The 24,349-nt window shown below is 37.4% G+C and overlaps 1 protein-coding gene across 11 annotated transcripts in view; it reads left to right on the top strand.

The window, feature by feature from the left end:
• PTPRM (protein tyrosine phosphatase receptor type M) overlaps positions 1-24,349 on the top strand; it is a 457,694-nt gene that overhangs the window by 114,479 nt on the left and 318,866 nt on the right. For all 11 annotated transcript variants that reach the window (XM_032690775.1, XM_032690785.1, XM_032690804.1 and 8 more), the window contains exon 3: positions 21,918-22,183. In XM_032690775.1, the coding sequence (XP_032546666.1) occupies positions 21,918-22,183 (266 nt within the window). The remainder of the gene's footprint in view (positions 1-21,917; positions 22,184-24,349) is intronic.

Below are 24,349 nucleotides of genomic sequence, written 5' to 3' on the forward strand. Positions count from 1 at the left end.
CTTTTCTCTCCTGCTCTCGTACTGCTCGTCCCTCTGCCTTCACATCCTTTTTCAGGAACAAGAAAGAGTAGCTTGTTCTGTATAATTGTTTTACCCTAATTTGGGGTATTATACTGATAATTCTTTTACATTGAGGAAATATAACTGTAGTTTTACTTTGCAGTTCCAAATGGTTTGTAGAATCCCTGAAATATTTTCAATTTGAAACTCAAATGGGAATGTACTCTAATTTTATTGAAGTTCCTTTGGGAGAAGGATTTATTTTTGTTTCTTGTTTCTTTACAACATGTCTTAGTATTCTGTATAATCAAACAGCAGCACTTTTCAAATATATGTATTACTTCTGGTCAATGAGAGAGGAATATTAGGTTTCTTTAAAAAAACCCAAAAAACTCATAAAAAAACCCAAGCTCCAGTAAACCAAAACCACTGCAGTTTTTGAAACAATAAATCAACTACTTTCATACAAACAGTTGTATGATGAAGTAGCATAATATTTAAATATTGATGTGCTAAATATAGAGCAGATATTAAAAGCTACCACACAAATACCTAAAGGAAAAAATTCGCTGTGTGGACCATATGGCTGCATCATATTGTAGCATGCATTTTCCCTAAATTAGGAGCATTAGCTTCTCTGCCTGAATAAAACTTTTTTTTTTTCTTTTTTTTGACTATTAGAGGTCAGGAAAAGACTGACATGGCATCCAGATTGTCTCAGGCCACCCTGCTTTATGGTTCGTAGCCTCTATCTCCAAAGGGCTGCTTTTAGTTTTGGGCCCAGTCAAGATGCCAATTGCTTGAATAGATTGGCATCAGATCCAACCTAGTATTGGCACAGTTGAGGTTCTTGCAGTTCCCCTCAGTATTTTGCAATACTTCTCAACAGAGACAAGAGAGGAACTGAAATGTTGCTCAGATTAGTGCTCAAAGGTAGGTTCCTCTTGGAGTTTTAGACTTTTTTCATTAGTTATATCATATTGTAAAATGTGGGTAGAGCCCTTCCCAAATCTTCGTTCGCGAAACCTAGCCATGATTGCAAAACTACACTTGGCTGTTTAAGAGTGCAGGAAACCTTTAGATGACCAAATAAGCATTTTCTGAAAACTGTTTTTAAGTATGAGAAATTAAATCAGAAGCAAGACAAAGGAGTACACATACAGAGTTAGATTGGCTGGGGGAAGGAGCAAATACAATAAACAACTGGAAAAGGGTGCTTAGAAAATAAGAAAATAGGAAAAGTACATACTTATTTTATGGTCTTGTGGTAGGTACTGTCTACCAACAATCATCCTTGAAGTCTAGTTCAAAACACCATCCAATTAATAAATGTTGTCCCTTTTTTCATCTTGTGATGGGAGTCAGAAGAATCTGTGCTAGATAAGCAGACAAAGATCATGTTGTGGTTGGAGTGGGGCAAGTTGGTAAATCATGATCTGTGGTCGGTAAAATTGGTAGCTTGTGGAACAGAATTTGGAAGGCAGGAGGCATTTAAAAAATAAAATATCCAATAAGATGTTGGAAAATTGTATGTTAAGATTCATTCAAGTCTAATGCATACTAAAACTCCCAAAGGAGTTGTTTTGGGTATTTTTGTACTAAAGCAATATAAAGTTGAAATGAGGCCTTTCTGGGTTCTGTCAAATGAATCTACCTTTCTAATCGTGAAACACCTTTCTTCAGCATTTTGAAATGGAATGGAATAGCTCCTGCTTTTAGAAGCCTTTCATGATCATGCTATGCATTCAGCTCCTATTTTGCTGCAGTACAAAATCATCCTTTGAAAGAAATGTGATAGGCCACACTGCTGTTACTTTCTGTGTTGGAGGTAGACCCTGTCAGCTCATCCCTGTCAGTTTTCCTGGTCTGTTGTTCGCATGAGAACTGGGAGGGCCATAATGTCTTTTCTTAAGATAGATTAAGGATCAAGCAGTTATTAGGGTAGGGATAGATTTCTTGCGTAAGTTTTCTCACTGAAATTATTGAAGTGCCTCTCTAGCTGTTAGACTGCAAACATTTAAAATGTGATGGAACTGTTTAACTTTGCTGTAACTGCTTTTGCAGAAGACCTGAAGCAATAGTTCTTTGTTTTGATAAGTGCTATCTCACATAACAAAAAACAGGATTGTTTAAATATCAGAATTGCTTAGGATTTCATTTTTACTGAGGTTTGTACAACTGGAGAGGTAATACAGACATTATTTTTATTTCCTATGGATTAACTCTGCCTAGTTTTTAGGCAGCAGTTTCACATGTGGTTGTATCAACTTGAGCAACACCTTCCTTTTTCTATTGATGAGCAGCAAGGCTGTGCCCTCACAGACAAGGTGCAGTTCCACAGCATCTAAATGCAGCCGGCAGAGCCAGTAACAGGAATAGCTTCATGCCGCTGGGATCCAAGGGAAGTCCCAGGTCCAGGGTCCAACTGAAGGCCTGGGGCAGGAGCCGAAGGAGAAGGGGCCAGAGTCAGTGGTTGATACAGAAACTGATAGCCCAGGACTGAGCTGAAATGCCCTGTACCATGGGCAAGGTACAGGGCAGGACAGTATGGCCTGATAGTGCCCCTTGGGGATCCGACACCACCGTCTCACACATTCCCAGCACTAAAAAAAAGCCCAACAACAGAGAAAATAGAAAATCAGTTGAGTCCTTGGTTTGGTTTACTGTGCAGCCTCATAGGACAGAAAAATAGGAAGACAAAGTAGAAATGTGTGAATCACTTTCAGTAGCAGTATGAGTCTATAGGGCTTAAAGAGCAGTTTTGGCTACATAGGTAGGCTTTGAAGTGCTTCATAGACTAGCTTCTGTGTGTCTAGCTGATATGTAAGAGATGGTGTATCAATAATAGTTCAAACAGTTCTTTGCCCGTTTAAAAAACAATTGCATTTGAATTCAACAAAATTTCATGTTGTACCTAGAGAAGCTAAAGGTTATTGAAGGTAAGGTAGTTAAAGGTTATACATTTAAGAAATGGCTCCTGAGAAAAGACCTTTTCTTTCTTCTGTCGGCTTGATCTGTTTTCTGTTTGTTTAGCAAAACTGAAAAATAGTTAGTCCTGTTTTAACTAAAATAAGGGGGAAAAAGCCCAGAAGAAGGTGTTAGTAACAAGATATTTCCTGTGGGTCAACCAAGCAAAGTGTATTCCCTTACTCAAAGTTGATGACCTTGGTATCTCTTAAGCCTGATAATGCCAAATATTGCTTTTTACTGTGTAGTAAATAGTCTTTCTGTTTCCGCCTTCTGCTAGTACTACTAAAACAGTAAACCCCATATAAACAGCTTCAATGGGCTTGACTAACATAATTGACAAATAAATAATAGTACATTGTAAACTAAGTATTTAGACTCAGTACTACTTACGCAGTTTGGTTCTACTTTTCAGGAAACAAGAAAATTAATCAAGGACATAGTAATAATCACTAAAAAGTTACTATTTGTTTTAATTTCCAGAACAAAATGAACTCTGTATCTCATTTTTGTGGATGCGATGTGCCCATTTCTGTTTCAGTTCTGTGTGAATCGACAGTTATTGTCCTTGTTTCATGCCTGTTTTCTTGCATGGTAATGTAAAAGCTTGCAAATACGAAAAACAGGGCAGGGATTGAGAAAAGTGACATTGATCACTGATGACTATTTACGAGAATCATTTATCATGCAAAAATAACTGCAAACAGCACATACTATGGCCCTCATAAGCTAATTTCCCATTAGCTGGCAGTAATAAATTTATGCTCTTATTTATCCAAGAATGTCAAGCGTTTTTTTCCAGAAATGAGTAACACCTCATATCAACCATGAGGCTGTGAGGTGTCCTGTATAATTTGCAGACAATCTAATTGACCTATGCAGGTTAAGTGACTCACTTGAGATAATGAATCAGTGGCAGAGTGTGAAATAAAGATGATAAATACTTAAGCTAGTTTATGATTCCTAACAGGACGCCTGCTTTGCTTTCCACTCCAGAGTACAAATGCTGACTTAAAATCTGCAATCACCTTTATCACAAGCTTTCATTGAAATATAGAAAGTCTTAATAAAAGAGGCATTGGTAAAATACCAAGTTTTTATAATGGATATTTGCACTCAGCACTGGGTGATTACAAAGAAAAGCACTAGGAGCAGTGCAGGTATCCCCACATAATCTGACAGATGTTGCTTCAAAAGTTGCGTATCTTTCTGACTGCAGTGAGCTTCAACTCACAGATGACTCGGGTGAAGCATCTCTTTACCCTAGTGCAAGGCTGGTAAAAGTCCTTCTTATTCTTTAGGGAATTTTGTTTCAGAAAGCCTGAGCTAAACCTCTTCAGCCTCTACTCAGCGACAGAATGTTGCACAAGTGCTCCAAATGTGAAATTTTCTCTCCAGATAATTTTACTTTGCAGTCATTTATAAACAGTAATATTCTTTTATTACTTGCCAACAGTACTAAATATATTTTTTAAATTTCTAAGTGTTATCAGGTGACACAAATTTGTGATGCAGATTGCTTTTAAAGAGCTAGAGTGTTTCTTTGGCAATTGAAATTTCTAAGTCTCCCGTTGCCAAGGCTTTCGTTTTAGAGACCAAGTCACCATGCAGGTCTAGATGGTCACTAGTCATGTTTTTCAGCATCTTTGATGATTATTTGAAGGTCTTGAGAATCCCTTCTTACCCAGGATCAATTTGACCGTTTTGAGACTGAAACTTGTAACATGTTTGTGTGAAGATTTATGGAAAAACAAAGCAGAAGGATAAGGAAAAGTATAAAAATGCAGAGCTTTTAGTAGACTGTTCAAAATTATTTCCACTGGGTTTTTTATTAAAACACCAACTATATTTTAAAAATAGTGAGTGTTTATATTGCTGTATTATTATATTAGCTGAGCTTTCATGACACATCCAACCCTAAAATACTACTTATCTGTGCTACTGAGGTATTGGAGTTATTGTTAAGTAATTACAGTACTAAGTATCCATTTCTTCTTATCAGACAACTAAAAAAAAATAAAGAAGAAAGGAAGGATTGGAAAGGTCTTTCTAGGTCTTAGTAACCTAACTACTCAAGTTAGTAGTGTAAAAGGACAAACAGCTAGTTTTGCTGTCCTAGCTGAGACAGATGAAAAATCATAAATATGATTTTATGCTAGAAATTTGTAAGCAAAGGTAAGCTACAGGGAAATATGAGTTTAAATCTCCCTGTGGATATAAGCTAAATATTAGAGAATTTTAGTTATTTCTGGGGATACAGTCTCTCTTGAAGTATAAATAATGCTTCTAACTATTTAAGCATGTGTTATGTTGTTATAGGGAATAAAATACTTTCTACTTTCCTCCTCATGCCTGATTAAAAAGTAATTTCCTGGTAATGATTTTCTTGGGCATTTGAGAACCTTTAAACAACATTTTTAGTAGTGTCTCAGAAAATCTTTTTCAGATTTTTTTTTTTAATGGACTGAGCTAGTGTTTCACTCTTTAAAAAGAAAAGAAAAAAAGAGATCTTTTTAGCTGCTATGAAATAAAAAGAATGCTACAGAGAATAATTGAAGTGCTTGTATTTTGGCTCAGTCACTGTTTTTCCATCTGTTAGAAAATCATCTGAGATTTTAAAGGTATGAAATACTATTTTTGTTGTTTAATGCAGAATTAAAATCAGTTCATCTAAATAATGGTTTTCACACATAGTTTAGAACACATAATGGGTAGATAGATAACTGAGGGATGTAAGGATGTGAATACTTCCTATAGCTTTAAGACCCTCTTTGTGTGTTTAGATCGCGTTATGTTGCTATTTCTATAATTTTATGTATTTCTGATGAAGTTCAAAGACTTCATCTACCATGTAGCAATCTTCCTGGTACCCATGAAGTTGGGACAAGTCAGACAGTATAAATACTTATCTACACAATCCACCTACAGCTTTAGAAATTATGGTGTCCGTATCCCTCATTAACAGAAATCAAGAATCGTGATTCAAGGAATCCTCCTTTCAAGAGGAATCTACAGAGTTAAAAAATCATCTTCTTTAGTCTGTTAACATATTGAGTGCACTTTCAAACTGATTTAGTTGAAGAATGAAAGGGGGTTGGGCTGTTGAATATTCAGTCATAAGGAAAGTATGCGTGGAGATGGTCAGGAGGAAGCCAAAGAGATTGATGAGGTTGGCATCCTCATGGAGGAAGGAAGCTAAGTAGAGTGTGGCAGGACAAGAAACTTCAGAAAATGAAAGAAAGAATTAGACATATAAACTGTGACAATCTTAGACTAGTTTTTGTAGGTGTGAAATAAATGCCAGTACTTGTTAATAATAACACAGGGAACCTAGCTACAATCAGAAAAAAACCAACCTCTCCTCTCAGGAATCCTAGCTTTACATAAAAATAATTTTTTTTAAGGCAACTCTTTTTTTTAAAAGGAATTGTAGGATTTTATTTTTTCCCTAAACCTTTGTTTCCTTGTTTGCTTTTTATTCTGAAGGATAGGATAGCAGTAGTTACAGACTACTGTTGATGAAAGGTTTACCCGAAATGTATCAAGGCAGCAGTTGTTTCATGAAGGGCAAAGACTTTTGAATAACTGAAACAAGCTATAAATTGTAAACATTTAAGTTAGTTTTAGTACTGATCTTGTTTTAGAATATTTGTCGGGGGAAAAAAGAGCTTTCTAGAGAAAACAGAAGTTCAAGATTATTCCAGTCTACTTGGTTGAGGAGAACTTTTGCCCCTTCTGAGAAAACCAAGAGATTCATAATATATTCTTCTCATCTGCCAAACCAGGCTGAACGTTAAATTATTTCATGTTAGCAATATTGCTAGCCCATACATGTAGAGGAAGTTCTGAATGAAGTTTTTATTTTAAAAAGGCAGTAAGAGCTTGTCTATCATTGACCCTTTTCAGTCACTACTTTTTCACTTTCCTGGTATGACCTCTCTGAATTTTATTACTGAAATACATGAAAAGGTGGCAGACTGTTACAAAAAGATGAGAGGAAGCAGTATATTTGTTAGACTGGACTGATTAATTCTCACTGACCTCCATTACAATAATGATATCAACCAATCCACCTACTGAAGTGATAATGAAGTAGAAGTAATTAGACTTTAATAAAAAATCTCCCTTACATTATTTTTTCAGGAAATTAACTTACATTCTGTTAGAGCTTAGTGAGTCTTGCCTCCTATCTCATGAAAGGCCTTATCAAAATGATGAGCAAAGAGTAGGAATAGCCTAGATGCGTTTATCTAGTAATTGTTCATCGTATTGCAAAGTCTGTCGAGTTACAATCTGCACAAAAAATCAGGTTTGAGTGTTATGAAATGGGTGATGTCGCTGCCTAACTGAGCAGTTTTTTTTCTTTTAAAAATAAGTACATTTCGAATGATGAAAAAAGCCCACTGTATCTCTAGAGACTTGCGTAAGAGAGTAAAAAGAGGATTTATTTTCAACAGACTTCTTTAGTTTAAAAAGTTAGTGCAAACTTTAAACAAAATGCAAACAGTGGTGCACAGCTTCTTGGGAATGACAGATAATTCATTCTGTGCATAAACAGCATTCAATACATATCTGTTTGTTGTACTCCACATAGCAACTTCTGTGTCTGAGCAGGCATTTCAGAATAGTTGTTTAATATATCCTCACACTTCAAGAAATATGTTTACAAGAATTTTTACTCATATGTTTTCGGTGTGTTCTTAAATTTTTATCTCTCAACTTGTAGATCCGTAATTGTGCAACATGTGAAATAGATTGCTGACATCTGCTAACTGAGTGTGCATTCACTTTCCAGTAGACTGTTCTCAACTTTCTGCTCGTCTTCAGCAGATGATAAGAAGGAACTGAAGAATATGACACGTGTAATAAACAGAGAGTGAGTGAGTGAGTGACTGAGTGAGTAGTGCTCAGTGTTCAGATTAACACAGCAGACTTAGCAAACAATCCATTTTGCCTGAGGATCTGGGCTTTTCAGAGAGTGTTTTCTAAGGTGTAGTTTTGTTTATAAGTTTATTTTCTACCTTTTCTGAAGAAGGGACTTAAGACTCTTAAGGAGCTGGAAGAGTGGACTTCTATTTCAAAACAAGTCAACTTCCAAAGTAGCTTTAAATGTGTTTACGGAACCATATCTACCACTAGTTTTTTTCTTTTATTTTTCCATTCCATCTCCAGCTTGGAATCTCAATGCTTCTGTATAGGAAGTATTGTCTAACACACACACCAAGTACACTGAAAAATGGGGACTGTATTTTTTTTAATCTTGACTAAGTACTAGAGTTGTAGGTAATGCTTGTAATAATAGATGATTAAAAAAATACCTGGGCTAGAAGTGGAGTTTTTAGTTTGAGTATGTTCAGCCACTAATATGATTTCCTTGGCAAATTATTTCTGGTCTGATCACAGGTAAGTCTTTAGCATTTGGTTCAATGTTTTGTTTAGTTCAAGCTTCATCTCTAAAACACTTGAAAATATTCACAAAATTAAGTTATCCGGGCTTCAAAGGATCACAGCAAAAGTTCCAGGAAAATGAACTATGGTTGTTGCAAGATTAGTTTTGGTAAATAAAACCAAAATAACATCAGGTTAAATAACTATACTAGGCAGCATAAGAAGGCAACAAGTGAGGTGAGAGAAGAGAAAATAAATGCTACAATTTCTCAAGTAAAGCCAAGTTGCTTGCCTAAAAATGAATTTATATCACTATGTTTTGCTTTTCTCCTTTTTCACCAAGTTGTAGTCTTAATGAAACACATAGTATTTATTATACTCTGAAGTATAATTGAGTCTACGAGTTATTCACTACAAAATTTTCACTTTTCTTTAATATTTGAATGTAATCTCTTTCATTATGATAATGTTTTATAATAGAAGATTTTCGTCCCATAAAATGCTGTTGAGGTAAAGCTTATTTGGTTATATGAAACAGGGTTTGAATGTAACAACAACAAAAGGTCTGTAGTACTTCAGCACTCCGGGCAGCTCACCCAGTTCTGTTGGGGAATACGGCCCTGTCGGGAGCCTCCTCTGTCCTCCCGACAGCCAGGCACAGCTTGGTGGGGCAGGCACAGCAGGGCGAGGATGGAGCAGTGGCTCAAATGGCAGCCTAGGTCTCACTGGGGAGACGCCCCTGAAAGCTTTGGTGGGGAGTGACACACCTCCGTAGGGGGCACGGAGAAGCATAATGCATCATGACGGTGCCAGGCTAAACTTATTGCAGAAAAGGGCGAGGTGATTAAAAAAAAAAAAAATGTTGTTTCAGTTCCCTAGTTTTTGTTTGACTGATACACAGTTATATCCAGGGGATTCTGCTGCTCTCTCCGGGTTTTGGCCTAGAAGCTTTTAAAGGTAAGACAAAGTCGATGAAGAAGAAAAGTATAGAGCATCTGTAATCTTTTAGTTTGGTTTCTGTTTGATTCTGCTTTATCCTGCAGCATATTTTAAATATATGTAAATATACATTCCCCTTTCACAGCAGTGAAAACACTTATTTATCCCTCTTTCCCATTCAGAATCACTCACATGCCCAAATATTTAATTTCTGGATTAAATTCAGGGCTCAAAAAAAAAATTTCAAGAGTTTATGTCAGTGTTGTCCAAACTTTTTTGGCTTAAGCACAGATACAAAGCCTTAACTTTTCTTACAGACCACCAGCAACCCTTAATATAAGATTTATCTGAAAGCACAGTACCAAATGGTGCTGAATATGGTTCTTCGTGGTTCATATTCCCTATGTAATTTGGGAATTGCGAGGCTATTGATAAATGCCTGACTATTGTTCAAAAATAAGTAGTTTCAGGGTTTAAGAGTTACTAAATTGATTAGCACTTCCTTCTCTGGGCAAGGGTTAGTTCAGATGCACTACTACTATGCATAGTACATATATCTGCCAATATAATTTTACAGCTTGCAGCTCCTAAGTAGCTGTTTTTAGCTGCTGTTCTTTGTTGACAAATTAGCTCTCATAAAATCAACTCCAGGGTTTCTGTATTACTTGGTTTGGTTTTTTTTTTAAATTGTGCGTGTCAATACAATGTCATCACAATTAACAATTTTTAAAATAAGCTGTGAAATGGCAGGTTGCTGCAATAGCAGGATATCAGAACTCCAGAAAGCATCATGTAGAAACATTATGCATGTACCTTCTCAATTTTAAATCCTACTGAAGCCAAATTAAGTAAGTGTCTAAGTGCTTTTCTGAATGGTACTTAAGCACATCATTAAACCCTTGTGTTAATTAGAGTCTTAAGCTTTCCTTTTTGGAAAAAAAACCCTTGATCCTGTTGTTCTCTTTAATGACAATCTTAGTTCCTGGGATTGTGAGTCATGGAAACTGGAAGGCTTGTTTCAGGGATGAATCAAGTCCAAATTAATGTTTTTAGTGCCTCTCTAGCAGACTAGAACTTGAAAATAAGTACATCAAGCAGTATCCTCCATGGGACTGCACAGGAAAAATGCAATATATAGTTCCATGTGGTAAAAATGTTAACTTTATTATGTATACCCGTTAAATGCTTTAGGAATGTTTTCTGCTGTATTTAAGGAGGATACAATTGGAGACTAACTAGGACATTGCAAATAGCCATAGTAATACGAGACTTAAAACCAATTCCATCTGTGGCTTGGAAAAAGTCTCTTTAAAAGAATGAAAAGCGAAATTCCCATTTTATCAGTGTGCAGATGGCTTTGGGAAGTCTGCCGGTTGCCACAGTGAAGGAAATTATTGTGTGAATAAACACAGATAAATTGGCAACCTGCACAGTATTCATTCTTTGTGATGTAGTGTGTGATGTAATCCTTTTTAGATAACAGCTTTTAAAGATAGATTGTACTGTAGTGGTTAATATGTCAAAAATAAAATAACTAAGTGTAATTATTTTTTCTTCTTGCCAAAAATGCATTTTTTTTGCAAAAAGAGTTTTATTTTAGAGGTGATATTTCAAATATATTGAATTAATGGTTTATTATGTTCTTTAAGGAAAGACAATCTCTATGCCTTAAGTATTTTTTTTTCATTTGTCATTCTTCTCTTTGTCATTGCTAAGTGTAACAGGATCCCTAAGAGGAGAAAACCAATGTGGAATATGGCTTTATATACCAATTTGTAGAAAATCATGTCAGCTGCTTTTGTGGCAAAAGCATAAATACATTACAAAAAAAAAAAAAAAAGAGCGAAAAAGAAGTCCAGAAATGGAGGTGTAATGGGTCTCTAATTCCTGTACAAAGTCCAATTAAGGCAATATTCCAAGCTGATGAATGCACACAGATCCATATATAAATCTTGGTGTAGACTAATATTAAATTCCATTTTAAACGCAGATTTTGAATTCAATTGCATATGCTATTCTATCAGTTTTAAAGCTTTCATGTTGTTATAATATAGGTTGACTAAAGTTTATAACTTAGCCTGTGGAAAGTGCAGTAGTTAATCCATTAAGGCTAAAACTGTCTTGTACTTGCCATGGGGTGCACGTGTGCCTCTGTGCTGGTGTAATGACACTTTCCTGTGGGACATGAGCTCAGGAGTAAAGGTCCTGAGCCATCCTGTTGCTCATCAGTGAAACCCAGGCCCTGATGTGCTTAAAATTTTGCTCAGCAAGTCTTGTCTAAGGTTTCTGAAGTGTGTCTGTGTAAGAAAAATGCTGTGAATACTAATCTGTAGTAATTTGTAGTTTAACTAGGGAGGAAAGCCCACTACTTGGTTTTGGAGTTTCAATGAGTGATTCAGTTTAGAAAAACAGAGCATAAAAGTATATTTTAGAGAAGCCACTGTGATTGTAATTATACTGGTGAACTTCTAATTTCTGAGCAAGATTTTTCCTGTGGAAGTAGAAGAATTGAGGTGATACAAGGCCCACGCTCAGGGAACTTTCAGATTAATGTATTAAACAGATGAGACAAAGATGGCTGCTTCGATTCGAAAGAGTAGGTTAAACATTACATTGTCACCTACTGTAGATATGTGGAGTTGTTTTGTTTTGTTGGATAGATACTTTGATGGATAATGTAGATTTCTTATGACTTATCTTTCTTCACACTCATGAAACCAGGAGTAGATTACTCCAGTAACAGAAAGGCCCTTGAGGCTAATATGCTTCTAAAATTACTGATACGTCAAACAGGATTTTAGAAGGCTCTGTATTGTGGGATTTAGTGCCATAGGCAATATAGTAATTTTTGTTTTATGCCATACAGGTCTGTGGAAGACTGTCAGACATTTGAGTGAAATTCAAAAGATGGATGTTATTTGCATGTGCTTTGCTACTGCAGATACTCATCTGTGCAACACCTTAGTTGCAGTATATACACCAGATAGTATTATGATAACAATTTGCTTTTACCAGTAGTTAGGAAATCAGTAATCAGCGAGGTGGCAGAATGATTTCCAGGAAATACTATATGCAGCAACTACAATGACAGTCAGCTTTTAAATTAAAAGTAACATTGCTGAGGTGTTCTAAAATTTGGAAGAGTATACATAGGTATGATCGTTAGTCTAACATTAACCTAGCAACCTGAAGCTGAAAGAAAATAGAATTTCTATAAAGGTTGTAAAGCTCACTGTCTTTGGGCCTGCAGAAGCTTTTTATATTAACCTCTGTGTTTAACAGACCTTTCAGCCTGTCATTGGGAAGGGAGAAGAGCACCAGTAGCACTTAACCCTGTTCTTGGAAATGGCCCTTTTCAGATAAGGCTAACATGCAGGACCAAGCCATGTTCCCCCCCCCCTCCCTCCTTTCTTATATTTACTTCCCCAAAGCTTTTATCTGAAAGCTAACTGGTTTGCCCTAGGAGCTCCCCTGAAACCTATTAAAGCTGATTTGTGCTTATCTCCTGAGTATTGTTTCTTAAATGCTGAATTGCGTGGTTGAATGGTTTACGAAAATAATGACTAATGTTATTGGTGGTGCAGCAAAGAGAATGTGCTTAGAACAGAAGGGAGACTTTCTGGGCACCAGCAGTAATTGTTAGCATGTACTGGTTAGTTTTAAAGATACTTATCTTCATTGACAGAACAACTGTCTCATGCTTTGAATGCCAAGTTATAATAAAATGCAAGTTGATAGGGTAAGCAACTCACTGGAAAACACAGCTTGCCATTTTGTTTGCTGCTCTCACTGCATTTGCAGCTGTTAATGTGGCGACCAAAGGCAGGAGTAAAGTTGGTTTGGGAAGGGGCAAGCTTGGGAGAAATAGAGGGATAAAGGGATAAAAGAGTCTTATCACGTGTATGTGTCTGACCGCTCAGTATGCTGGTGCATACATCAGTATGCCTGATGCTTGATCACCGCAATCTGTCCTGAGTTCTTATTAAATCCTATTTCTCACCATCTTGTGCGTGGATGTGCTCTGATCTTCAGTGTGTGTGTGAATGCTCATAAACTTCAAACCAGGCTGACCAGGGAATAGTAGAAGGGATTTGAGTGCCAGCAGCTGGTGTGAGACCGTGGAAGTTGCAGCCTTTTGGGTGTAGGGGCCAGCTCGTGGGGAGGAGCAGGGTGTGGGTTCCTCTAGCAGGGTCAGATTCCCCTTGCCTGGAGAGGAGGTACAGGGTGGGGCTGTCCATGCTGTTTGTGTGAGTGTTCTGTGGGTTTAGACGAATGCTGATAAAGGCACTTTTTTCTGTCTATATTTGATCTGTGAGACCATCTCCCTCTCTGTCTGTCTGCCGGTGTTGGGAAGCCTCACCACCAGATGGATCTGGGGACATGGAACTGCAGCAGCCCTGTGCCCATCGGGCTGGAAGACTCATCCTGGGCTCTGAGGGTTGCCTTGATTTGGCTGCTCAGACACTTAGTGGTTTTTTTGCCAGTGTTTGTATAATTCAGTTTTTACTCAGAGAAAATTTTACATCTGTTTTTATGTCCTTGTTAAAGAAGCTAAATAGCGTCTGATTTAACAGTGATGCAAAGAATCCTACTTGTAGAGCCTCATCTCATGTTTCCTGGAATTTCTTCATTAACAGTTGTTTCAGTTACTCAGGTTTTAATATGATGTGTCCTGTTATGCTGCTCAGTTTGTTTACTGTGTTAAGCACTTCACAGAAGTCTTTTATATCTTTAGCTGCTGTCTTTTTCAGTAGTACTTGCAGTCCCCTCCAGGTGTAAACCCAAGGGTTGGTTTGGATTTTTTTTTTTAGCAAGGCCCATTTGTTTGTTACAATGTTGATTGTTACTATTTCTGTTCCTATCCTTTAATCCTTTGTATACTGTATCCTGTATTTTGACTTCCCTTATTTTTGTTCAGGGTAGGTTTAGCAGATGTGTCTGGCAGACCTCTTCAGTCTCACTGCAGGTACACAGGCTAAACAATCAACTAGTGGAGCTGTGCCCTATTAGGAACAAACAAGGCAAGGAAACATCTGTAAGTGTAGCCTCAGAGGCAGGGAGAGAGCCTTTGTGCTGAACAAGTTTTATTCTGTTGGTGACGTTGGAGACTTCATCTCATTTCCTTGAAAACAGAAGGAATACGCAAAAAATTTTTCATGCACATACTATCATTCTGTGTGTGACAATGAGGTAATGGTTCAAGGTGTCTTTTAAAATTATTTTTTTATGTATGTTATATGCTGTCATAAGTCCATGGTTGGTAACTGCATGCTTTTTGGTTAGGGGAAGTTCTCTGGAGAGAATAGCATTCCTTCTTTGAGAGCACCTGGCCATGGGAGAAGTTTTTCCATGGAAGAACAGGGCAGGCAGAAGTATATGTGCTGACTGGAGAGCTCGCACCTGGGAGGTTTTCTAAAAGTAATAGAGAAGAGACACAAAACTAGGCCAGAGATGATGAGAAGAGGGAAGATTTTTCTGTTGACCCAGAGGAGAACAAGTAGAGTTTGTTGAATCCAAAAAGGCTATTGAAGGTTGCTACTGTACAGAGCAGGTCTGGAGGAAAAGAGTCCTTGTTGCAAAGACGTGGTCAGAAAAGGTATTTGTTTTCAAATGGCTGTATTTTACCACTCTCTCTCAAAAGAATCTGCGTTTTCAGACAGAAAACAGTTTGTTCAAGTTACGTTCTAATAAAACATCACTTCTTCAAAGCCCTTTTGGTATTTTTGGTTCACTTTAAAGGAAAGGTGCAGACAGATCTGTCTCAAAGCTGTGGTGTGTTTGAGATCCAGTCATAGCATAAAACTTAAAAAATGTTATAGCTGGGGAAATATATTAGGTCACCTTTAAAGAAGTCCAGCTGACTGCATCATGAGGAGTCTTGAGAGATTTGAAGAAAACTTGCAACCTTCTGTGGGAAGCTCTCTGTTGTGAGTGAACTGATAAATCAGTTCACAGTTTTATCATTCTGTAGCACAGTTCTTACTGGCTGTAGAAGACAGTGGTAGAGCTGCCAGAGCATATTGGGATAGACAGAAACTAAAGTGAAGAAGAAAGTTGTCCTGCACCAAACTTAACTCTTTGAAGCCCAGAAGGAGCACAGTTCTTTTAAAAGTGAAAAACTCTCCCAAGAAGGTGTACACCTTGGCTGATTATCTGCCTGTGGATTTTCTGAGTGATTAGGGCTGGTAAGGAAACCCTCCATCTGTGATGGTATTGCATCTAAGGTGGCTCTCCAGGGACGGGAGGAGTAGCACAACACCTTGGAGATTTCATAGCCCACACTGCACATGACCCGCCTTATCAGACAGACGGAGAGTTACTTTGTAGCTGCATTAACCTTGAATTCAGGCTAGTCAGGTTTCCTGTTACCAAAAAAAAAAAAAAACTCCCACAAAAAACCAAACAAACAAAAATTAAAATCTTTCCAGTTGTGTTCATGAGTGGAACTGCAGTTCAAATGTGATCCCTTTTCCCCACCCTTCAGCATTAACTAATCTTTGTTCCAAATCAACATTCTAGTCTTTTTCCAGCCTAAACAATTCTATGATACTAGGACTTTGCAAAGATCCACATTGTCCTCTGATTTTAATTACTTTCAGTTAATTTCAGTTAATTGTTTCCAGTATGTACCTGCTCCCTGCAGGTATATATTCTACTTGAGTAGAGTACTCAACCTGAATTTGACTGTTCCAGACCTGGGGAGATGCTTCTGGAAGCTTTGTGTTTAAAAGTCTCCCTGGGTCTGGGTCTGCCTGTTCTGAAGTCTTTTCTCACTTTGATTTCTGTTTTTCCTAAAGTGCAATGATTGCATCAGAATTTGAATCTGAAACCTGAGACAAATCTCTCAGAATTTATGCACATGCAGTTGTTTTCTCTAAGAGTTTGTGGACTTGTGTCTGTGTGGACCTACTATACATTGCTTGCTTTTGCAAAGAGGTAATATTAGTTATATAAGAAGTAACTTTCAAAATGTCAGTACAGTGTTTGTAAACATAATAGTCATGATGAAAACACTAAAAAGATTACAGGGTGAGTAGTCAAAATCATTAAATATTGAAAAGGCTTGAAAAAACAAGCAGTATTAATCTGAAAGCAGTGTTTTTATTACTGGCTATTACTGGAAAATATGTGATTTCATGTTTGAGCTTGATCAAAGCAATATCTAACAAAAAATGGGAGATGTATCTATGCATATGAGGAAAAATTTTAAGAATTGAATTTGGTAAAGAAATTATTAGGCTTATTAGTCTTATTAGTTCTGGTAAAACAATGATGGCATTATGAGTAGAAGTGAATTAATCTTTTCAAATGATATGCAGGACTTATGACGAAATAGTTTAATGGGTTTTTTTCCAAGAGTTTGAATAGTTGCAAATTTGGAAGATAAACAACTTGAAAGTTGAGATTAATGATGTTTTTAGGATGGGTAATAAATAATGATTCAATTTATCACATTAAATTTAATATAAGTAAATATTGCTCAAAAGAAGACTAAAAATTCACCTGAGACAATACTGCTTTGTAAGTTAATGAGCAGAACTGATGGATGTTAGCTGAGGCACTGAAGGGAAGACTCACAACTGGCACATCTCATTGTCCCAATTCAGGGATGTAAGCCGCACTGATGTTTGTGTGCACATATCTGTTGGGTGATGTCATTTGAATGAAAGTTCCAGCTTCTTTAGGTAGTGGTAGTCATGCTTTGAGAGCTTTCTCAAATTACAGTAGCCCCATAATTTGCAAATTTTACCTGAAAATATATTTTCTTTTATCTATAAAATCAGTAAATAGTATGAAAAAATACTGCAGACAAAATTTCTTCTGTTCCAAGCTTTGGGAGTTGAAGTGCAAGGTGGGCTGATATTGAATTCAGGTTTTCTACTTTCTACAATACTTGCAAAGTGGTCTGTACACATGTTTATGAAATACAATAAATAAAAGAACATACATATTGACTTTCTCTTGTCTGAAAGTGGTGACTATTACATTTGAGCCTGACAATTCATCTGCTTATGCACAGCGGTTCTGGGGTCTTAAACAGTCCCATGCTTAGTCTTGGACACTCACAGTAGTCACAGTCCCTTGTGAGTGATGGCAGTACTATTGGCTGGCATTTAGGGAATGAGGTTTTGTTAATAAAAGGTAACTCTCTGTATGTACCTTCCAACTCAGGCCTTTCTATGATTCTATGAACTGTCCAGTCACAGCATTTTTGATACCTTTCTGCACCCTAAGGGTGCTCTGTCAATAAAGTAATACATAGAATATCTGTTCTTAAAATCAGACTTTCTGCATTCCATCATTTAGCACATTTTTCAAATATTAAGAGTCAAAAGCAACCAGTCCTGATGCCTAAATAAGTTAAATATCAGTAATTTTTTACTTATATTTATTAGTAAAACTAATCATTTGTCCTCAACCATGTATAAGAGTAGTGAAAAATCAACAAAGTAGCTCTCTTTGCTCACTAGTGACATTTTCTTCATGCATGAAAAATGGTACTGCATTCAATTTCATTGCATTTGACACTTCCGATATAAAAAGTGTATCTTAGCAAGGTGAAAACTTGCAGAAGTGAGTGGAAAAATCTCTCTTGTGCCATTCCCATCATTTTTTGTAGACCAGTACATTGCTTTTCCACTTCTCAGATTTTCTTTTTCAAACAATTCTTTTTTTCCGTTCTTTTGTCATTCTTGTGTCTTTGGGGCATCTGTTTGTGTCTAATACTTCATTTTCCTTTATGCTTACTTCACAGAAAATTTCCATTTATGCTGATGAGAATAACCAGGATATTCTATTGCCCATTTACTCTGGAGTAACTCTATATTTTCATTTTTCAAGTATTGCATCTTCTTAAAATTAATATTTTAAGGAACCAAGTACTTGCTGAATTAGTGCTGAAACATTTCGCAATAAGGAGTTGTAAAAAACAACAGCAACTTTAGGAAATTCATTGCTTTCTTGATTTAAACCCCCTGGCAAAAATTATGAAATATGGGTGATTCAGCAAGTTTGTGGACTAAAGAAGCCTAAATTTAATGGATGTTGAGCACCATCAGCTACCTTAGGTGTTATCCTCGGTTAGATTTCAGTGTTAATTTCAAACTATCAAGATGCATGTAATGCCTAAACATAGACCTAAACACTGAACCAAAATAAAACCCATTTAAACATTTTGACTGAAGAAATTATCATAATCCCTGTGTTTAAACATGACAGTACATCTAAGGAAACTAGTAATTTTAAAAAGGAAGATGTTTATAGTAGTATGTGCACTTGTTCTCCTTATGAATGACTATAATTTTATGTGTGTTCTTGTTGAATCCTTGTTTCCTGGTAGGTAACTGTTTCCTAGTAGATATATTACTGAAGAGTTGCAGTTATTTTTTTGTGTGTATCTGTTATGTCCCCAAATATGTGATATGCAGTTCTGGAGAACTGATCCACTGTGAGAAAGTATGCCATGGATTTTTTTGTTGGTTTTTGGTCTGTTTGGTTTTTGTGGGTTTTTTTTTTCATGACCAAGAACTGTCCCCTCCCCCCCCTTTTTTTTGTGTCAAAATTTAGTGTTTATTTGTGTACTGAGTTTATCCATATGCTTTTGATGTATATAATCCTCTGGCGTAGTAGTATTCAGTAATCTAACAGAGGACAGTAGTGAAGTTGAAAATTTCAACATGACTTAACACTGAAGATAAGTTGTCTTGGTTTGAAAAAAATTGTAAGAAAGATTTTACTGCATTCAATTCACTTTTTGTGACTCACACTGTATAGCTTTAAGTAATATATATGTATATATAATGGTTAGAACTACATGACCTTTAAGGTGCCTTCTAACCGAAACCATTCTATGATTATATGATGGTGATTATGGCATTTCATTTTAATACACATTAGTTTTTGGGTTTTTTCTTGTGGGAAGATCCATAATTAAAGCTAGGTGTAGAAGCTAAGTTGATCTTTATCAGAATTCACATACCTGGTACTGTCAAATCAAATACTGAATTATGTCATGTGGCAGCCTTTCAAAGACAAGAATTAAGGCATCAGCTGGGGGCTTCCTTGAAATTTATTATCTGTGTTCTCTTTTTGCTTGACCTCAGTGAAACCCACACAGTGTTGATGGCTTACACTTGAAATTAGATTTGCCCATATGCTGATCGTGGTGTGCACCTGGGACTTCTTGTGTGCATGTTTCATGTTCATCTGACCCACTGGAAGAAGACACCTAAACATGTATATGCAAAAAAGCACTGCTAGCCATTCTAGGTAGACAGAGCACATTCTTATACCTGCAGCAAAGGACGCAATTTAAAAAATGAGTAATGTTGCAGATGTATCTATAATCAGTTTTTGGTTATTGGTTAGCTTGAAATGTCTCTGCATTAACCAGACTGATTTTACATAGCTTAATCTGCAGACACTTCAGGATTTCATTGTCATGTACACAAGGTGTGACCCTTGCTTGGTGCAAGAAGTCTGCTCTCTTATGAAGCCAGAAGCAGGCTCTTACAGTACAATGTTCCTGGATCCATCATCTAGATTCCTACTTGCTCCAGGAAAGTTTTCCTTAAATTTTGTCTAGAAGATATGTTTAGGCCACAGTAGAAGTTACTATGTTTGATACAGCAAGATATTACAAGTTATTTTATCAACTCTAGGTTTAGAAGGCCACACTAGATGACTGAATGTCCTTTGGTTTTCAGCTTTAAAAGTTCTACAGGTGAAGCTGCTGCTCCAGTTACACTAGAACAGAGGAGACTTCAGCTTCTGAAAGCATTAGTTGGTGAGACTTGCACAAGTGGGAAATCAAATTGCCCCAAAAAACCTCAGTGATGTGATTTACCTGTCATGACACTGCCAAGTGTCTTATTTCCTGAGATTCAGATGATAGTTCAGTCAAACAATTAAGAGGATCTATTTACATCCTACTCCTCTCATGAACTAGGAAGAGCTTACCAGATACATTTTAGCAGAAACACTAAAACAGCACACCTCAGTGACACACTGAAAATCATGTTATATTTTTCTAATGTCTATATAGCCATTCAAATTCTTTAGTTTCACATCTGTTTTGTAACATGATTATTTTGAAGGTACACTTCAACGAAACGCATTAATAGGCACTGAAAAACAGAGCATAAATTGACTAGCTGCTCATGTGAGGGTTGCTTGAATGTAATTTTATGTGAATACTTTTACATTTCTTGTTCTTTGTTGTTTTAAGCTGTGACGATAATATAAAATTCATACCAACGTGCCTTTTTTTAACCTGTAAAGCTTGCTGGTTTGCTTGTATTTTAATTTGTTCATTCTGGTGTCAGCTTTTGAGTATGGGAGACAATTGTCACGCTTAGTCAAGTAGCTAGAGTAAGCCGTGATTAGCTATAGTAAGGCTAAAATATTGAGAACATTTTGGATAGATTCCGTCTGTGTCATACACTGCATCCCACCATCTGAACACATATCATTCTCTTAAATTTCATTGCATCTCTTGTGGTGGATTGACCCTGGCTGGATGCCAAGTGCCCTCCCCTTCGTCCTGGTCTCAACTTCATTCCTGATTTTCTCTCTCTCTCCTCCCTCCCAGCAGTGCAGGGGGACAGGAAATGGAGTCTGTGATAAGTTCATCACACATTGTCACTGCCACTCCTTCCTGCTCAGAAGGAGGACTCCTCACAGTCTACTCCTGCTCCGGAGTGGGGTCCCTCCCACAGGGTGCAGTCCTACAGGCACAGACAGCTCCAGCGTGGGTCCCCCGCTGGTTCCAAGTCCTGCTAGTAAACCTGCTCCAGTGTGGACTTCCCATGAATTCACAACCTCCTTCAGGCATCCAGCTGCTCTGGTGTGGCATCCTCCATGGGCTGCAGGTGGATATCTACTCCATCCATAGACTCCTTAGGCTGCCTCACCATGGTCTGCACCGTGGGCTGCTGAGGGATTTCTGCTCTGGTACCTGGAGCACCAGCTCCCTCCCTCTCCTTCTTCACTGACCTTGGTGTCTGCAGGGCTGTTTCTCTTACATATTCTCTCTCACTCCTTTCTTTAGCTACAATTCTGCAGTTTTCTTTTTTCCCACCTAATTATGTTATTGCAGAGGCACTACTGCCACCACTGATTGGCTCACCCTTAGCCAGTGGTGATCCATCTTGGAACCAACTGGCATTGGCTCTGCCGGACATGGAGGGAGGCTTCTCACAGCTTCTCAGAGAAGCCACCTCTCTGTAGTTCCCCCTCACCAAAACCTTGCCAGGCAAACCCAATAAAGACTTGCATATAGAAACACTCAGGTAGTTAAAACCTACAGTTGATTCTGTAGTAACATCTCTAGATTTAGCACAGTGCAGATCACTTCAGTGTTTGGGTTTTTCTGTCTCTTTCGATAACTGTAGGATAAGGATTGCAATATCTACTAGCTTTGCAAAAGAATCTTGAGATGCTCCAAAAGTAATTTGAGATTAAATACCTACAGAATACAAATTACTGTTATGTTAATAGAAGCAAAGCAAAATAGATGAATTATTATTATTATTTTACTAATGGTGCTTTAGTTAGGGATCACCATATTAGGAAAAGAAAAATAAAATAAAGAAAAAATTGAACCAGTGACTTTGTTTTTGCAGGTTCTTTCATGTTGGTTAATACATCTGGGAGATTTGCGGGACAGAAAGCTCAGCTCCTGATGCCCCATCTGAAAGAAAATGATACACATTGTATCGATTTCCACTATTATGTTTCAAGCAAGAGTGGATCTAGCCCTGGCACTTTGAATATATATGTGAAAGTTAATGATGGTCCTATTGGTAACCCGGTCTGGAACACATCTATCACTGGTGCTTGGAACAGAACAGAACTGGCAATTAGCACTTTCTGGCCCAATTATTATCAGGTATGTTTTACTGTTTATGAAATTTTGTTCTCATAATAGTCACCGGTTCTTAATCATAATTTTGACTTAAAATACCTTTCAGTATGTCTAGTTGATATTTATCTTAATTACTTTTTTGTACATGGTGCTAAATGTTTGTTTTTACATACATATGGCTGTGTTTATATGTTTATATATATATTTATAGATGTGTATGAAATGCATGCACACTCATGTGCTTTAAATGTGGATGAACTAATTATGTTGAAACAATTTAGAAATTTTGCCATTGATTTCAGTCAATTACCTCTGTTTTTCTGTAATAAATTCACTCATTCTTTCAGTTCATTAGGGATGCTGGAATTGAATGCCAATAATTTTGTTACAGTAGAATCTTAAAGTTTGATTTAGATCAGCAATAGTTGTTTCTTTAAAACCAGTCGAATCCTTTGAATTTTCAGTTTAAGTCTTTGCTCTGAATGTAATATACATTTGTTCTGTCCAGTAGTAAATGTAAATATAATAGTAGCTGTCATAGGAATGGAGTTCTGATTGCATCCTAGAGATTTAGGGAGAATTTCACTTGACAGTTCCTTAGGGTGCTGCTTTTCTGTAGGAAGGTTTACAGATTGAACTGATATTTACTGTTGTGTAGTAGTTCAACAGTTTTTCTCCTTCTTCCCATGAAAGTATAGTCTGTATCTGCACAAACAAGTACTGTGGTGTAATAAGAGCAGACCAGTAAAACACAGATGTTATTGAGGCTCCTCCATCTTCATTTGCAGTTTGGAAAGTTTTGTTTGGATTTTATTTGGTCCCTTATACTGAACATTGTCACCATACTTATGGCGTGAAGATTTCTGAAGAAAAGCTGTCCCAAAGATATGGGTTCTTTGACTGTAGACCTCCCTAGGAAGTACAGTATTGCTCTTCCACCATGTTTTTCCAGGAGGGGACATCTTAATTCCTACATCAGTGCCCTGATTATCAGTGTCATGTGTGGCAGAGTCTTACTTCTGTTCCTGCATGTGCGGTTCCAGGTGACTAGGTTTCTCATGATGAGTTTGTCAGTGTCCACTCTGAGGTACTCTAGGAGGTTATAGTGGACTTCTTTCTATAGCTGCAGCAACTGATGTATGAGGATGTGTCTCAAGTGAACCGAACTAATTTCTTTTGAACCCTTTTTCTTCTAAGGAAAAAAAAGGAGCTGAAGGACTTCCCAGAGTTTTTAGCACTTTGATTGTTTCACCCACAATGAAACAGAAAGTTCTGGTCCAAAAGATGAGTTCGGAGTGGCAGGATTATATTACTCTTGGAATTTGGGATACCTGTCAGTGGATGCAATACTTGAAGACCCAGAAGAACACACTCATTAATTTTCCCTTGCCTCCTGTCGTGTGTGCCTAGGTTGTAGAGGGGTTATTTACAGGGTCCACATTTGTATCCAGTGTTTTGTCCAAGGTTGCTAGGAATTGCTACAGCGGCATTGTTGGGGCTTCCTGGAGAGGATTCAGAGTAAGCTTATGAACATCTCAGCAAACTTCATTATACTGATCTCCTGTACTTGGCTGCAGGCTCAACAAGATAATACTAGTGCCTTTTCCAGGAGGGCAGGCAGGCCTGAGGTTCACTTCAGCCATGTGGGAGAAGCTGTGTCCTACCTGACTCTGGAGCATAAGGCTATATCCTGATGACAGAGTCCAAGAGTGGTTTAGCCATACCTTTACATCTCTCAGGCTGAAAGATTTTGTTACCTGAGTTTAAGGAGTGTTTAGATGATGCTCTTAGTCATATGGTTTGGTTTTAGATAGAATTGTGAGGAGCAGGGAGTTGGAATTGATCTTTAAGTATCTTTTCCAACTAGAGATACTCCATGATTCTCTGGCCTTACAGCAAGACCTTACATCACTAATTTGATGCCAGCGTTGGGAACACCCTCCAGTGATGCTAAAAAGCCTTTCTATGTTGCCTGAAGTAGTGAGGACTAGCCTGTGTGGTTAGCCTCAGTGGATCGTGGGAGAAGAGTATAGAGCATCCCACAGACAATTTCGTGACAGACATTGGATATAACTTCGAGCTATTTGTAACATGGAATCTACTGGAGGGTTTTATGAACATGCTGGGACATTCAGGAGCACTGAATACTGGGCAAATGTGTGAATGTGTCACTTATGCCCAAGTCTGGAC

The sequence above is a fragment of the Chiroxiphia lanceolata genome, chromosome 1, assembly GCF_009829145.1.
Source record: "Chiroxiphia lanceolata isolate bChiLan1 chromosome 1, bChiLan1.pri, whole genome shotgun sequence".
Taxonomy (NCBI): Eukaryota; Metazoa; Chordata; class Aves; order Passeriformes; family Pipridae; genus Chiroxiphia; species Chiroxiphia lanceolata.